The 16,620-nt window shown below is 41.5% G+C and overlaps 2 protein-coding genes across 4 annotated transcripts in view; both read right to left on the bottom strand.

The window, feature by feature from the left end:
• Nucleotides 1-3,351: 3,351 nt before the first annotated feature.
• LOC143856487 (putative WRKY transcription factor 40) lies at nt 3,352-5,632 on the bottom strand. Its single transcript, XM_077366719.1, has 4 exons — nt 5,293-5,632; nt 4,422-4,766; nt 3,881-3,997; nt 3,352-3,781 (listed from the first exon to the last, which is right to left on the bottom strand). Exons 1-4 carry the CDS (start codon nt 5,416-5,418, stop codon nt 3,458-3,460), a joined length of 912 nt encoding a protein of 303 aa, XP_077222834.1. The 5' UTR covers nt 5,419-5,632; the 3' UTR covers nt 3,352-3,457.
• A 3,394-nt stretch (nt 5,633-9,026) lies between these two features.
• TAF5 (TBP-associated factor 5) overlaps nt 9,027-16,620 on the bottom strand; it is a 50,891-nt gene continuing 43,297 nt past the window's right edge. For 2 of the 3 annotated variants that reach the window (XM_077366449.1, XM_077366452.1), the window contains 3 exons: nt 9,582-9,677; nt 9,387-9,462; nt 9,027-9,277 (listed from right to left, as the gene is read on the bottom strand). In XM_077366449.1, the coding sequence (XP_077222564.1) occupies nt 9,224-9,277; nt 9,387-9,462; nt 9,582-9,677 (226 nt within the window). In that variant the 3' untranslated portion in view covers nt 9,027-9,223. The remainder of the gene's footprint in view (nt 9,278-9,386; nt 9,463-9,581; nt 9,678-16,620) is intronic. The other variant, XM_077366451.1, reaches the window with a different exon arrangement.

The raw sequence follows: 16,620 nt of genomic DNA, 5'->3' as shown, positions 1-16,620 counted from the left end.
AGATGAATCTTACCCAAGACATCAGCTTTGAATCGTCACTCCCAGTCTGCAATTGCTTTTGGAATGGGTTGCTAAAAACAAATCATGGGGGCTTTGACCCAAAATATATATACCTGAGTTAAAGAAATCTTTGGTCTTTGTATTTAATTGGTGGAGATTGTAACATATATTAATGGTATAGTCTAAATCAATTGAAAAATGGACGGTAGTGTCTGTTGAAGTGATTAGAAGTCAAGAAGATCAAACGCAAGTTGGAAGTCTCCGTTGACCAAGGTTTTTTTCATGCCACATTTTTCACTTCTTTTTTTTTATTTTCTATCGTCGACTTGTGTTCTCACAAAACCATTTAGCCATGCAACCTGATTTTTCAGGATCAGATTTTAATTTTAAGAAGGGAAATGTTATCAGTACTCCTGCATTTTGATGATCGCACTCCTCACTTTATTAAAAAGTATGGTATTGCCAGCACCATAGGATGATCCAAACCGTCCATTAGATGGGCCAGGTTGTGCCCCAAAAATCATTTTACATAGGTTTGATCCTATGCCTCCGATCTATATAGGGTTAGGATCAACCCCTTAATATTCAGTCCCGCAAGTCTTTTTTTCATAACCTACCCGAAGGCTTGAACACACAACTGTGAAAGTAAAACGTTTTAAAATACTAAAAATTTTGCATTCTCCGACTAGAGAAAAAAAATTTCAATGGCCAAAGATGAGTAGGATTTTTATATTACTAAATTAGGAGAGGAATGTCAAGCTAATACTAACATAAAGTAGAAAATCCATGCACTAATTGAATAATTCAGTTACCATATCATTATTCTTCAGACAATAGTATTGAACTGTGCCGTATATACGCCAACATTATTAATGTGAAAAATGAGCTTTTATATGAAGTGTGCATCTAATGTCCAATATTCAGAATGTCTGGTGCGGCCCACCTCTTAAGATGATCCAAACCGTTCATTTGATGAGCCACAACGTAAAGAGGCATTACATCATAAATCATCTTTGTAGGATGATCCTAACCCTCCAATGTATAGGGCTTTATATAATTTATAGTCCTATTATAGATCAGAGGGTAAGGATCGCCAATACCTGCTAGAGTGTCACCTATTTCGTGTAAGTGGGTATACAAGGTATTGATGAAAGCAGATGGATGATAGAGAGGTTCAAAGCGAGAATTATTGCTCAATGATTCTTGGAGAAGTACAGGCAAGATTATTATGAGACGTTCAGCCTACTAGCCAAAGTTACGACGATTTGTGTGTTTGTAGCCCTTGCTGCTTTTGAAGGGCAGAGCTACAAGAAGTTTGCGAAGTTTAGAAAGGAATTTGGCGTGGCCAATAAAGAGTCAGCGCTGAGGGGGAGTGTTGAGAGTCATTGTTGATTCTCGCACGGCATCGGAGGTGTTGGGAGATGCAGGTCGACGAGAATGGGTGCCGCTTTAATTTGGGCATTAGGACCTAGCTAGTTAGAATAAGTTTCTAATTTGTTGCGTTTAGGAAGTAAAACCATAGGTGGTTTGTGGTTGTGTTTGACTTTTGGTTTGTTAAAGTTAGAAAAAGGGTAGGAATCTGTTGGTGGTAATGTCCTTCAGTAAAGGATATGATAAGAACAAGAAAATGCTTCAAGGCGCGTAATCGCTTTCCTTAAGACAATATTCGCCCCGACCAGTTGTGTGCAAAGGGGATCCGCGAATTGCCTCCAAGATACAATGAAACCTTGTAGAACAATTCTACAAATGTTTGATGACGCTTTGCACAAGCGGAATCAAATCCAAAATACCTTTTTAGAATTTCAAACCTTAGAGAAAATCACTAAAACTGTTTCTGCAGAAAACATATTTTAGTGCACTGTTTTATGAATAAAACTATCTTCAAAATACAAGTGAGAGAGAGATTGATAGAGAGAGAAGAGAAATTACAGCAATAACTGCTTTTTCTCATACTTGAAAAGACAGATTTTACTTCTTTTATAGAATCCTTGATATCTATTCCCTAGGAGAAACATCTCTTAAAAACATCCCTTTGATTGGTTTGAATAATGATCATTTGATCACAACTCTTGGTGATTTAAGTGTCTTGGATCACCCACAAAGTGTCATTTGTGTTTGAAAAACATCCATGACTCTTGGGAAAGAAAAGCCATGTCTGTTTTCTCCCAACGGATAGTTTTTCGACCATCAGCGGACGATCGGGTTACCGCGGTCGCCCACAGGCATGCGCCTATCAATTTTATTTTTTACGATCCAAAGAACCGCGGTCGACCTCCGACACTTCCTTGGAAATTAATTACATTTCCAGTAATCAATCCGCGATCGCCCGGGAAACACCGGTCGACTGGCCCTGTCTTAAAATTCTTTTTATATTTAAAATTAAAAACTTGTAAAACATTTTAATTTCCAAATACTACTTTGCATTTTGAAAATTCTCTAACAGAATATGTGTGGTTGTTAGCCGTTACATAAAGTTTTGGAGTTAGAAACGGTTTTGGCTAATTTGTTAAAGAGACATATTTAGGACTCTTGGAGTTAACATGTTGTAGTGAAAATTAAACTCGCAGTTAATTTAAAAATTAAATGCACTTAACGCCCAAACATTTCCTGACTTTTTATAAACATTTAGCTCGCCAAATTATTCCCAAAATCGAACTTCCGCATTATATTTGTGTAAGACTTCTGATTTTGACCTATAGAAGGAAAGCAGTTACATCACTTTCATTTATGCATGTGACCCATATGGCCATTCCCACTCAGCTACTTAAGGGAGTCCCCAGAATTCGTTGGTGTGCTTAGCTGCACAAGTGCCCTCCACACGGTACTTCCCTTTCTCCTAGGGTCAACCTTACACGTGGCTCAGCCTAGCCTTCATAACTTGTGCCGATTTTCCCACTAAACAAAACTCTGCAGCTTAATTAGGTGGATACGATCATCATATAATTGGGTAATTATTTGCCAAAATCAAATTAACACCCAATATAATAGCAAAACCCAAGCTGCATCCTGAGCGAACACTGAATCCGGGCGGATGAATGCAATCAAGTCTACCTGATCACAGTCAAGCATGAGGATAATAGAGAAGAAGACAATCTAGAACTTAAGAAATTAAATGAATCGAGACGCCAAGACGCTCTCTAAGAGCCCATCATACCCCTACCAAATTAATTGATTATGTAATTTACAAGCATTGAGCCTTTATATTACTCAGGCTTAGTTTTTGTCGTGCATATCATATTTGCCGAGCTTTAGTTCTCCCCCTCTCGCATGTTTCGAGTTAGGGATGGTTTTGTGCTTTTATTGTATCATCTTTCTCTTTATCTAATAAATCGGTAGAGGTCCCTGTTAAACCCCAGCTTACTCATAAAAATAAAAAACCCCAATTGCATTTCTTCCTTTTTTCCAAAATCCTATGTACATCAGCGTTACATTTCAAATTTTCATCTTTTCACAATTTTCAAGCCTCCGACGGGTGAAAACACCGACCAGAAATGGAGGCCACAAGTGCCGTTGTAAAATTGGGATCATTCGCCAAGGACGTAGCCATCTGTTCGACAAGAGACTGAGATTTCCCTGCGTCCTGAACTAACTTGGATTGGATCAAGTCCAGCGTAAAAGTGGGGCTCGAGGTGGTGTTGACCATGACGGAGCAAGGGACCGAACCGCAACTTCTATTGTGGCTCGAACCATTGGGGACTTCGGCTCGAGCCGGGTGTGGGTGGTTGTGCTCCCCTTCATATGTGGCTACTAAGATCGAGCTATCCTCAACACTTCTCTGAACCTGATGCAAGAAAAATTATTTAAAAAAAATACCTTAGAAACCAATCCAAGTTGAGCGAACGAGATGGAGGGTAGAGATTGATTTTCTGTCGGAAGTTACCTTCTTTTTTACTAGGCAGACAGGGGCAAAGGAGCACTTGTAGTAAGCTCTAGGAAATGGGTTGTCTCTGGTTACTTTCTGACCATATTTTCTCCACTGGTATCCATCTTTAAACACCTGAAAATAAAGAAATGTAGGGTTTAGGGTTTGAGTTAAACTGTAAGACATAGTTTACTATTTATCAGAAAGTGTTGTACGGACCACACCATAGGATGATCCAAACCGTCCATTTGATGGGCCACAACATAAATAGGTTGTGCCCCAATAATCATTTACATAGGAAGATCGTAACCCTCCGATCTATAGAGGTTTCATAATATCCAATTTCTCTATAAATTGGAGGGCTAGGATCATCATGAAAATGATTTTTGGGGCACAGCTTATTTACGAGTGGCCCATCAAATGGGTGGTTTGGATCATCCTATGGTTTGGGCCATAAAGTACTTTTTTTTTTTTTTTTTTAAAAGGGACTACACGTACGGGCTTACACCATATAAAATATCTTGATCTTGTGATATTGTTTTAAAAAATTTCGACTTACAAGGCTTTTATCTGATGGATCAATCCTTAGATAGGCCTTGAAGGTCTTCGTCTTGGTAAGTCTACAAGCTTTCTTGCACGAATCTTCGCTAGAGCTGCTCTCAATAGGATTAATGTAATTAGCATTCTCGTTAATTCCATTACTGTTATTATTTTCATGGCTTTCATCCTTCCTCTTCCTTGATGATGACACAGAGCCCTCAATCTCCTTCTCGGTACTTTTGCTCTTTAAATCCGCCACTTGGCTCTGCAAAACCCAGTATTTCTTGCACATAGAGCTCAACATCTTGCTTAGCTTCTCGTTTTCTTCACTCACTCTACTCAACTCCGCTTCCAAAACGCTGGCCTAAAATCATTCAGAAAATTTAATTAGAATGTCACGTTCCTAGACGGGTCCCACTTAGGGTATCATAAATCAGTTTATATTTTGTGTGTTTTTCTCTTTGGCACCCCAAAAGTAGGGGATAGTACCCTTTGAGAAGAGTTATCTAGATTTGCTTGGGTAGTAGTTTTAGAGGAAGTGGTCATGTGGGTTTTTTTATAAATAACATGTAACTAGTATTTTTCAAATGAATGAAGAAATTTATCCTGGAAATTGTGTTTTTGCATAGAGAGGAGGACTGACACTTCTTTTCAAAGTGGGTTGAGAGGCTCATCTTCCCACTAGGAAGATCAATCACATTGATAACTGATTTGGGTTCATTACATAAAAATCTCAGAAATCTTGGAAAATCACTCTAGCTGAAAATTAAAACCTTCTCCGATATTTTACTCAAAATCCAATCAAAACTCTTTGGAAAGAATATTTGATACAAGCCAAGATTAGGAAAACAAAAATCATGCAGAAAGAGCAATTCTTCCATGGACCTTACCTCTTCTTTCGGAGAGAGTTTCTTCCCAAAATCATTTACACTGCTTCTTAAGCTCGTCGGATTTTCACCCAAAAGATTGCTGCCAAGATCCAATCCAAGGGACGTATTCACCCATGTGGAGTCCATGTTTATGAACTTAATTAAGCTCCGATCAAATGTCGCTCTTGGGCACAAGCTCAAAATGGAATGAGACGAAACAAGGAGGAATGTGGAGATATATACAAGAGCTCTGGTGTGTTTGACCAGTAGGGGAGATGAATCTTACCCGAGACATCCGCTTTGAATCATCACTCCCAAGCCGTCACCATGCTTTTGAAATGGGTTTCTAATAACAAATCATGAGGGCTTTGACGTAAAATATATCTCTGCGTTGAAATAAGGAAATCCTATCAGCACTACTGTATTTTGATGAGGGCACTCTCACTTTATTAAAAGTACAGTATGGACCGCACCATAGGATGATCAAAACCGTCCATTAGATGGGCCACAACCTAATTCTCATAGGTTGATCCTAACCCTCCGATCAGAAAGTAAGAGGGTTGTTTCTAACCCTTTATAGATCGGAAGGTTAGGATCAAGCTATGGAAATATTTTTTGGGGCACAACCTATTTAGACTGTGGCCCATCTAATGGACGGTTTCGATCATCCTATGGTGCTGGCCATACCGTACTTTTAATAAAGTGAGGAGTGCCTTCATCAAAATATAGTAGTGCTGATAACATTTCCCAAATAAGGAAATAATGGTCGGTGAACTGTAGTTTTTTCTGTTTTTGATAGGCAAGTTGGAAGTCTCCGCTGACCAAATTCTTTGACTTTTAGTCATGAGTTTTTTCATGGCACGTTTTCCACTTTTGCTTTTTTTTCTTTTCTATCTTCGACTTATATTGACTCACAATACCAGTAGCCATGCAACCTGATTTTTCAGGATATAATTTTAAATTTAAGAGGGGAAATGATATTTCCACCCTGTTTCCACCGACTCCGCTCCCTTTTGTGGCTGCATTACCACCTACTTAATATATATTTTTTTAATGAAGATAAGGTTATGTTGGGGAAGGGTCAGGAGGCAAAGAACAGTGGGTGGAAATTTCATTTTTGGGAATCTTAGAATCTAGCATGCTACTGTATTAATTAGTCGGATATGTAGGTTGTGTTTGGGTTGCCTTCTGTGACAGACCAGCTGCGAAATGCCTTCTGCGATGGACCCTAGCAAAATATAGTAGTACCATGTAGGTTGGGTTTGTTTGATTCCAACACTGATGAAGGATTGATGGTCCTGTTCATAGCATATGCTAACCGAACAAAACCCAAGATGGCCATGTTTCCTCTAATACCATCAAAATTTTGCTTCCAAAAGCCCGATCCTCTCTCAAATCAGTGTTATATAGGAGATGAAACCCAAAGGATTGATAGTTCTGTTCATAGCATATGCTAACCAAACAAAACCCAAGATGGCCATGTTTCCTCTATTACCATCAAAATTTTGCTTCCAAAAGCAAGATCCTCTCTCAAATCAGTGTTATATAGGAGATGAAACCCAAATTTTCATCAAAGGAGAAAAAACAGTTGTCTATCCAAATGATCTTCTTGAAATCCATGTCCCTTTCGAGGTAACCAATTTCATACAGACTAGAATATGATGCCTGTTTTGATCCAGGGATTAAAATTTAACTAATCTTTGCCAATGTATATGCAATTATCTCACGAGTTTAATTTTTAACTTTTCCAATCCGTTTTTCATTGTTTCAGTGCATCTTTTTATTATTCCTTTAATTTTTGTTTGTCGTCCCGTGCATCACACGGAGTTTTTTTACTAGCATATATATATATAGTCGGTTCGGTTCAGGGCCGGGGCCGTAGGACCCAAACCCAGATTCCAAAATTTTGGAACTAGAACCGAACCACATATTTTAGAACCAAGCCGAACTGAACGAAATAGGCCGGTTCGGTTCAATTCTTCGGGTTGGACCCGAACCATGTCCACCCCTAGGTGGAAGGATCCACTTTAGGGCTTCCCACTTTGTCCATCCGGTGAACCTTTTCAAAACTACCCCCAGCCGTCCAATAGTCAAATTCCACGACTGCCCGTTCTACACTCAGAAAAGACCCGTTCGGTTGACTTGCTGACGTCATTTTCTGACGCAGCCCATTAGGTGGACGCATTTGTTTCCCCAGGGGACCGACCGGGTCCACTGACACTCGCATTGGAAAACGATCACCTGATGGGCCCATGTGGTGGGGCTAGGACCCAGTTCCGCACCCACCACGATATCCAAAATCTCCAATCAATTACACTTGCACATTCTTTCAAAGGAAAATGACATATTGGGCCTCTTTCTTCCCCTGGCCACTCCTTTAGTGTAAAAAGAATAGTCATAAATAGACCAGAGGTGGCGGCCCGGGGAAGAAAAAGAGGCAAATATAACGCTTCTCTTTTTCAAGCCTATGTAGGACAGATTAATAGTCACTATGGTCCAATTGGCACTCCAAGAAATATAGTTTCTACGGGCTTATTTTTTCTGGCCCGTAAAGGACGCATTCCCGTCGCCCGACAGTGCTAGTGGTCAAAGACCTTAAAAGGCAACCAAACAATCTCAAGAAGATCTCAAGAAGATGTTCTCCCCTCAATCTCCTTAAAAATAGCCAACCAAACAGAGCATTGAGGATTATCCTAACCTCCAATAGGATCATCCTTTGGAGATGATTTATGGATACAGCCTATTCAAATGAATGGTTTAGATCATCCTATGAAGTGGCCTAATCAAGTTAAAACTCCCTAATCAAGTAATCATGTTGGATATCTTGCTTTGCTTGAGTACTTGAAGGAGTAGGCTGAAATCATGTTTCCTTTCTCTTTTCACTTGATGAGGGAGGAAACTCAAAAGGCTATTGTTTAGAAAATTCGATTGAACATAGTCAATCATGTTTAATAACATGTGGACATCGACTGATCGACCACCTTGGTGTAAAACCACTTGGTTGCAAGTGGATCTTTAAAAAGGAATTTAAAAAAATAGAACGGTAAATAAATATAAAGCTAGATTGGTAGCTTAATGGTTTAAAGAAAAAGAAAGTACAGTTTCCTGGTGTCGACTGTCATTACCAAAATAAGGACGGTGTCATTACTAATATAGAGAATGAGAGAAAAAGTACAATCCCAAAGCTTTGCTAACAAAAAGAAAAGTTATCTTTTTTATGGTTTTTTTTTCCAATAGTTTGCTAATATGTCACGTGGGCAGACAAAGCGGAGACAAGCCAAACAGTCTCCTTGTAGTTTGAAACTCTGCATACAACCAGACACTACAGGTTCATGATGTTGCATCCCTAAAACCAGTCAAAACACCTAGTAAACCCGCGCTATTGTGCAACCAAACAGACCCTTACAGACAAGCAAAGTAGAATGAACCCTTTAGGATCAAATGTCACTGGGAAAGGGAAAATGACGTAATTTTACTCTCATTTCTTAGGGAAACACTACTTTGGTGTCAACCAAACGGACCCTAAATGTAGAAAGCATTTTCACTCCCCATATGTCTTAGGGAAACACTACTTCGATGGCAACCAAACGAACCCTAAATGTAGAAAGCATTTTCACTGCCCATATAGAGGCTCTTAATCTGATGAAAAGGATAGTTAGACCAGCATACCTCATGCCCCATGAAAGAAGAATTTTAGTGGAAAACAACCTTCAAATGGCATACAAGAAAAGGGAAGTAAATGGCTCATTTGTGTCTAGAAGCAAACCAAGTTGGATAAAAAGTTGGAAACAGTTCTGATCATGTACAATAAATCTGGTTATTGTGTAGCGTATATAACTCGTGTTTGATACTGATACAAAAAAAATTTAAAAAGATAGATAATATTAAATAAAGATTGTATGCCATACTAGTAAGACTACATGGGCATCTATTTCTCCCCCAGTTCTTGTTTTTACACAGATGTTGAGAGCACTCCAGCTGCGAACAAAAGATTCCTCCGAGAAAACTGCTCGAAAAATAAAGAACAAAAAAACGACAAAAGGATCATCAAAAGAGAATTTTCAAGTTGGCGAAGAAACTTAAAAAATTGATAAACATACAGACTATGGGCTTACCTGCAAAGTATAGACTGGAGTTGATTTGGTGGGCAATGTTTTAAGCGATCTTAGTCTGTTTGCACTTCCAGCTTTGCTGAGAAGATGATTCACTCAACTTAGAAAGTTATCATTCAAAAGTAGTAATAATAAAAATAAATCTTTTAGCATGTTCAAGATTGGAAGCCTAAACGCAAATTAATATTGATAACTTACCTGTCTTCTGCTCTTGGTGGTTTTGGGCTTGCGGTCACATCCCATAACTTAACAGTGCAATCAGCAGATCCAGAAGCTAGCAATGAACCTTCACAGCTGAGAAGCAGAAAGCAAGAATGTTAAGACACATGCCAGTGTAGCATTAATAAATAAAAAAAATTGAAAAGGGCAGAATATTATATATATGAAAACAGAACCGAGGTGGTCCTGAAGAAACAAAGAGAAAGAATTACAATAAATCAAGGAGGAAGATAATCAAAACACTCTAAAGCTGTCCTAAAGACACCTCCCCTGGCTAAAGAGTCTGCTTCAGCATTGGCTGACCTCCTAACATGGCCATACACAATGGAAGAGCCCTGAGCCAGGTCCTCAATTTCCTCAAAAAAAGGCAAAAATCTCCAGGGAGGAATCACCTCACCCGAAAGCCATCGTATTACATTTAAGGAGTCCCCTTCGACTATAATTTTGTCGAAAGCCTGACGATCCAGTAACTTAATCCCGCTATGAACTGCTCTAACCTCTGCTTCATTCGAGTCTGCTACTCCGATAGGACCCGAGTAAGCCCAAAGGACTTCCTCCTTGTCATTTCTACATAGACCCCCAATTCCTGCCTCGCCCGGATTACCAAGAGACGAACCATCGAAGTTAAGCTTCATTAGCCCCCGAGAAGGAGGATTCCAGGATTGTATGATTTTCACTTTGCTGACCCCTTCCATACAGATGATTGCCCATCCTTCCCAAAGGTCAAAAGCTGAAACAAAACGAAACAAAGGAAGGCTTCGAGCCCAAGATATAACCGCAGCGATCAGCTTTACATAAATCCAATAGGGAGACCTAGCCTCTCCTTCAAAGACTCGCGCATTCCTCTCTTTCCACAAGAACCACCACGCAGCCAGAAGACACATCTTCCAAAGGATCCTGCCTTTCTTTCTCCAAGGACTCCATTCACAACTCCTAATGAAGTCAGCCATAGATTTGGATGGTACCCAACAGATTCCAAAGCGAGTGAAAATGAGACCCCAAATAACTCTGGCAACCTTGCAGTGGATGAAAAGGTGATCAATTGATTCACCAGCGAATAAACAGAGAGGGCAATAACCGACCAACCACATTCCTCGTTTCCTCAAAAAATCCATTGTCTGAATACGACCACAGCAAACTGACCACCCAAAAAAGGCAACTCTCGGCGGACAAGATAACTTCTAAACTGAGGAAAATAAAGGCTCCGCTAAACTAGGGAGCATTTGATGATAAAAGGATTTGACTGAGAATAAGCCCGAAGGGCTCCAAATCCAGACTCGTCTATCTGCGCCCGATTTCTTGATGTAGCATGTTTCTAATAGAGACAGGAGTTCTTGGAGATGATTTAACTCTCAATCAAAAAAGGCTATTCGAAACTTAGGAGACCAAACCACTTTCACGAGCACTCTTTCAAAGCAATCCTTGACCGATGCCTCTTTCTGAGATGACACCATAAATAAGTCAGGAAAAAGCTCCTTAAGAGGCTCCACCAAGCACCAAGGATCCAGCCAAAACCGAATCCTATCCCCCACATAGACCTTGAAACGAACCCCGGATGCAAAAAGGAACTTCAACTTCAAGATGTCCCTCCATACCGTGACACCTTTAATTTTAAAATTATCGGCAGAGCACCAGTGACCTTGGGAGAAACCATACTTACTTCCAATAACTCTAACCCACAAAGAGGACTGTTCTTCGCCAAACCTCCAAAGCCACTTTCCCAGTAAAGCCTGGTTAAAGCCTTGAATCCTCCTTAGGCCCAATCCTCCATTTTTAATAGGAAGACAAACCGCACTCCATTTAACCAGAGAAATCCCCTTTGAAGACCCCGATCCTCCCCACAAAAAACGTCTCTGAATTTGCTCAATTCGCTGAGCTACACTCACGGGACATTTAAAAAGAGAGAAAATATATCGGCATATTTGATAAAACTGCCTTTATGAGGACCAGCCTACCACCTTTGGAAACCAAGCTGCGCTTCCAGGTGTCCAATCTCCGCTCAATTCTTTGAATAATGGGGATCCATAAGTTTTTGTTTGGTTTTCCCACTCCTAGAGGAAGACCAAGATAAGATGCTGGTAGAACATCTAAGGCACACCCCAGAATATCTGCAAAAGAGGATGCATCGCAGTCGGAAACGTTGATCGCATACAGCCTAGATTTCGCAAAATTAGATCTTTGACCCGAGACCATCTCATAACACCTTAGGATGCTTTAAGATTTAGAATCTGGGATACTACCAGAGGGCAAAACAGGAGAGTATCATCCGCGAATTGAAGGATCGATACTTCAACCTTATTTTTGCCAATTAGAAACCCTTCAAAGAGACCCAACTCACTTCCTTTTTTCATCAATCTGCAAAGGGATTCTGCTACAATCACAAAAAGAAAAGGAGACAAAGGGTCCCCCTGTCTCAAACCTCTAGTCGATTTGAAGAAACCTTTGGCTGAGCCATTGATGAGAACAGAGAACCAAGCAGACGCTAAGCAGTTTCGGATCCATCTTCTCCACTGGCCACCAAAGCTCATTCGACCCAGTAGATAATCTAAAGCTCCCCAATCCACCCTATCGTAGGCCTTCTCCATGTTAAGCTTGCAGAGAATCCCTCCTTCCCCATTCCTTCGATAATAATCAATAGCTTCATTGGCTATCAAAGAACAATCAATAATTTGTCGGCTTTTTATGAAAGCACTTTGACAGTCCGAAATAATTGATGGTAAAACCACTTTGAGACGATCCGCCAAAACCTTGGCGAGAACTTTATAGAGGCTACCCACCAAACTAATGGGACGAAAATCCGAAACTTTTGACGCTCCTTCGATCTTTGGAATGAGGGAGATAAAAGTAAGCACCTGTCCCTTTGTCAAAGACTGCTCCCTCAAAAAATTCATGGAAAAATCGTATTAAGTCCGATTTAACAGCTTCCCAACATATTTGAAAAAAAGCCAAACAGAAACCATCTGGACCAGGGGCTTTGTCTTTCGCTAAAGAAAACAGTGCTTTCCTAATTTCCTCCTCAGAGAAAGGAGTTTCCAACCAAGCTGATTCCTCCAAACTTAAACTTTCAAACGGAATCTCTTGAGGAATTAGGCGAAGCATCCCATCGGCAGAGTACAAGGACCTGTAGAAGTCAATAATTTCTGCAATAATCTTCTCCTTATCCGACACACACACCCCCTCCACTACTAAGGATTCAATTCGGTTCCTTCTTCTGCGAGCACTGGCCATGACATGGAAATAGGCTGTTTTTATCGCCCTCAGACAACCACTTGACTCGGGATTTTTTACGCCAAGAAATTTCTTCGAGCAGTAGCAGCCCTTTATGCTCTTGGCTTAACCTTCCGCGGTGCTCATAGTCCTCTTCCGAGGCCAAACCACACTCTTCGAGGGCATTTAGCTCTAGCATTCTATCCTCAAGTATCCACTTCCTGCCGCGGACAAGCTCTTTCTTCTCCTTAGCCCACTCTTTCAATTGTGCCTTAAGGAATCGTAATTTTTTGCCAATGATTACATCAGCTGGAACTTCAAAGACGCAATCAGTCCACCATCTTACTAGACGAGCCTCCAGAAGGGAGTCTTCCAACCATGCTAACTCAAATCTAAAAGGGGCCGGACCCCACGACTCCATTTTAGGAGTTAAGAGAATAGGGCAGTGATCAGAAACTGAATGAGACAAAGCTTTCTGATAGACCTCCGCAATTATTGCCAACCAGTCTCCCGAAAGTAGAAATCTGTCAATCCTGCTCTTGATCGATCCTCTGGCCCAAGTAAACGAGGCGCCACCCAACGGTAAGTCCACCAGCTCATTGGACGCGATGAAATCAGCAAAATCTCTCATGCCCGCATTGACTCGCTGGCACCCTAAACGATCCCTTATTGCCAAAATTTCATTGAAGTCTCCCCCAATGCACCAAGGGAAGGGGCAGAGGCTTCTCATCTCTGCTAATTCTTCCCAGAAAAGGCACTTCTCAAAGGATGATGAAGGACCATAGACTCCAGAGAATAACCAAACAGAATTATCATTTGATTTTCGGAACGCTACTGAAAGAGAAAAAACTCCACGCCAAACATCCTTGATGGCCCATTTGACCGTGTCCCAAGCCACCAGAATGCCCCCCGAAGCGCCTTTTGAAGCTAAGAAAACAAAATCCTATTCATTTTTTAACCCCATGCTTCTCATGTCTATTCGACTAATATGTGCCCTCTTTGTTTCCTGAAGGCACACAACCTCAGGACGCCATAATTTTAGTAATTCTTTAATTTGAATCATTTTCTCTTGTAAGCCCAAACCATTGATATTCCATGATAAGATCTTCATTAACAACCTTAATCAGATGAAATCCTCCCCGCCCTGACACCGAGAGTTCTTCCTTTTTTCTTGGATTTAGGGCCTTTACTATGCGACCCTGAATCATAATTGATATCAGATTTTAATCTTCCAAGCTCTCTTTCCTTTCTTTTCAAATTCTCTTCAGAAAGGGTATTTGAAGTGATAGCATCACCAACCTCCCTGAGCTCAGCCTCCTTAATACTAGATTTGTATTCCTCTTCCGGTCCCGAAAAAACTAAACCCAGGTGAGTACTAATATGTAGAGTATGATCCACCATCAAATCAACCACATCCTGAGGGGGACCTGACCCAGAGTCATTCCTCGACAAAACAGGAGAGAGTTCTGAAACGACAGGCGGTAAAAAAGTCACCGCCTTGCTACACCATCTCAGAGAAGAGAGATGAGAGAAACTTTCAAGCGATACCCTTACTAGAGAACGAAGAGAAAGCTCCCTGGCGCCACCAGAAAATCAATTCACCAGCCCTCCAAAACCACTAAAATCAAGCATCACCTTTTTGTAACACAAAGAGCACTGAAGGAGAGAACTGCCAACAGGGAGAAAGTTAGGATGCCTAAGCTTGTAGCTATTCTCCACCAAAACGCTCCCCCTCAGACTATCCCCCTCAATCTCCTCCTCATTCTCGAAGGTGGGTCGAGAACCACCCACTAGAAGTAAATCATGAAAAAACCTCTGAGTTATGGAGCCCGACAAAGAGAAAGAAGGAGAAACATATGAAGTGAGCTCTTGGCAAGAGGGTCCCTGGGAAAGATCGGTCTCTAAGGTAGAAGGAGAGAGAAACTCAGGCCCAGATGCGCTCTCTGGTTGAGACCGAGTACCAGGCCCATCAAAAATGGGAGGATAAATAGAGGCCCAATTCTCCTCCTGACTTTTTGGGCCCACAGGAGAAGAAACTTGAGGGCCCGCTGGGAAGAAATCTTCTCTTCCATAAGTATCTAGTGGGCCCTTTACTGGCATCTCGAAAAACGAAGCTCGAGAGACTTCGCGATTTGACGGTGGAGATAATGCTAATATAATATCCTCAAAGCTGTTGACCATAAAAGTAGACCGATCCCTTACTGAGACATCCCTGACAGGACCACACAGACTTCGCCATCTGTAGCCATCTGGGGAACCAGATTTTTTAAATTCAAAATTTTCGCCAGCTATTGCTCTGCTATCCTGCGCCCCATGCAGCGCACGATAGTCTGTATTTGAGAACACCGCCGGATCCACCGCCCCTTCTTCCCCAACATTTATCTCCGGCTCAACCACTGATGTAGAGTCTTCATTAGTAGCAATGAATATTTCCTTATCCAAATTTATGGGAGTTTCACCTACTTCCTCTGCAAGAACCCCTTCATTATCTGAATTGAAAAAGGCCTTCATCACGCCATTCCTATCCAGCCGCTCAGCCACAGAAGATGCAGAGATTTTTGCAGAATGGTCATCTTCTTCATCTCTTTCTCTTGAAGCTAGAATCCATCGGAGAGCTCCATCAATAGAACTTTGAATGGATAGCTCACTACCAGGAATTCCTTCTGACAATATCAGCAACCTGCCCGCTTCATAACCATACCCAGCATAACACGACGAATCGACCTCCACCACCTTACCTATTTTCCTCCCTATCCGACGAAAGTTATCTGCGCACCAGGCTTCAGGCGGAACTCCTTCTATCTTCCATCATAATGGATTCCCTGCCTTAGGGAATTTTGAATCCCACGTCATAAGATCTTCCAGAGAAGAGTGAGTTGGAAGGCACCAATCTCTGATTAATTGAGATCTGTTAGCGCCCGCGGGTATAGAGATTTGAGTTTCTAGAGTTGCAATTTTATAAACCACTACCTCTACCCCTTGACTACTATTGCGAGAGAGCCAGGGCTCCATCGCCTCCAAATCACCATCCCAACCCTCCTTCATCTTCCCCCAAAAACCTAGATCTGCATTGCTAATAGACTTCAAAGGGACCACTTCGAGGCTAAAAGCTATACCTTCCGAGGTAGCAGGAAGTAATGTCGCCACTCTAGCTTTTCCTTCTTTGGGCTCTTTTGGATTAGGGTCAGGCCTCCTTCTCACCACCCGATTCACCTTCATTTCTGGTTGCACTAGGAAGTTGAAATTCAAACTAGACCAGAACTTATTACATTTCCAGCATCTAGCCCTCTTTCTAAAATTTCTGAAAGCACATTTGCAGCACCGCCAATCTCCCAGATCCCTATCCTTTCTTCTTTTGAAAACACTTTCCATTCTTCTTCCAGATTTGCTTTTTACTGGTAACCAATCCCCCCCCCCCTCCCATCTCTGAGGGACCAATTACCCAACCCAGCTTCAGATACAGGGCCAAGCGGTATCAGATTGGCTCCAGAAGCAACAGAGATCCCTACTTCTGTAATACCCCGCCGGACCCCAAGAGGAGTCAAGTTTGCCCCACTGGCCCATCTAGGGAGAGCTCCCACTTCTCCTCTTTCACCATCTGGGTCCCTCGGAGGGGCTCTATTGGTTCCCTTCATAGGGAACAAACTTCACTAAAGCCTCCTCCTTTTAGAAGAATGTGCCGGCCACAAGTCAGGTTTATTCCACCAGACTCTGATTCCGAAACCCACGAAGACACTGAGATGGAAGGTGACACCGAAACTAAGGAGACGGAAGAAGAAGAAGCAGAGGAAACAGAGGAGGAATACGATGA

This window comes from Tasmannia lanceolata, unplaced genomic scaffold (assembly GCF_043159265.1).
Source record: "Tasmannia lanceolata isolate RefF3 unplaced genomic scaffold, GAP_Taslan_0.1 ptg000023l, whole genome shotgun sequence".
Lineage (NCBI taxonomy): Eukaryota > Viridiplantae > Streptophyta > Magnoliopsida > Canellales > Winteraceae > Tasmannia > Tasmannia lanceolata.
Note: the sequence above shows the minus strand (reverse complement) of the source record. Positions and strands in the feature narration are given on the sequence as shown.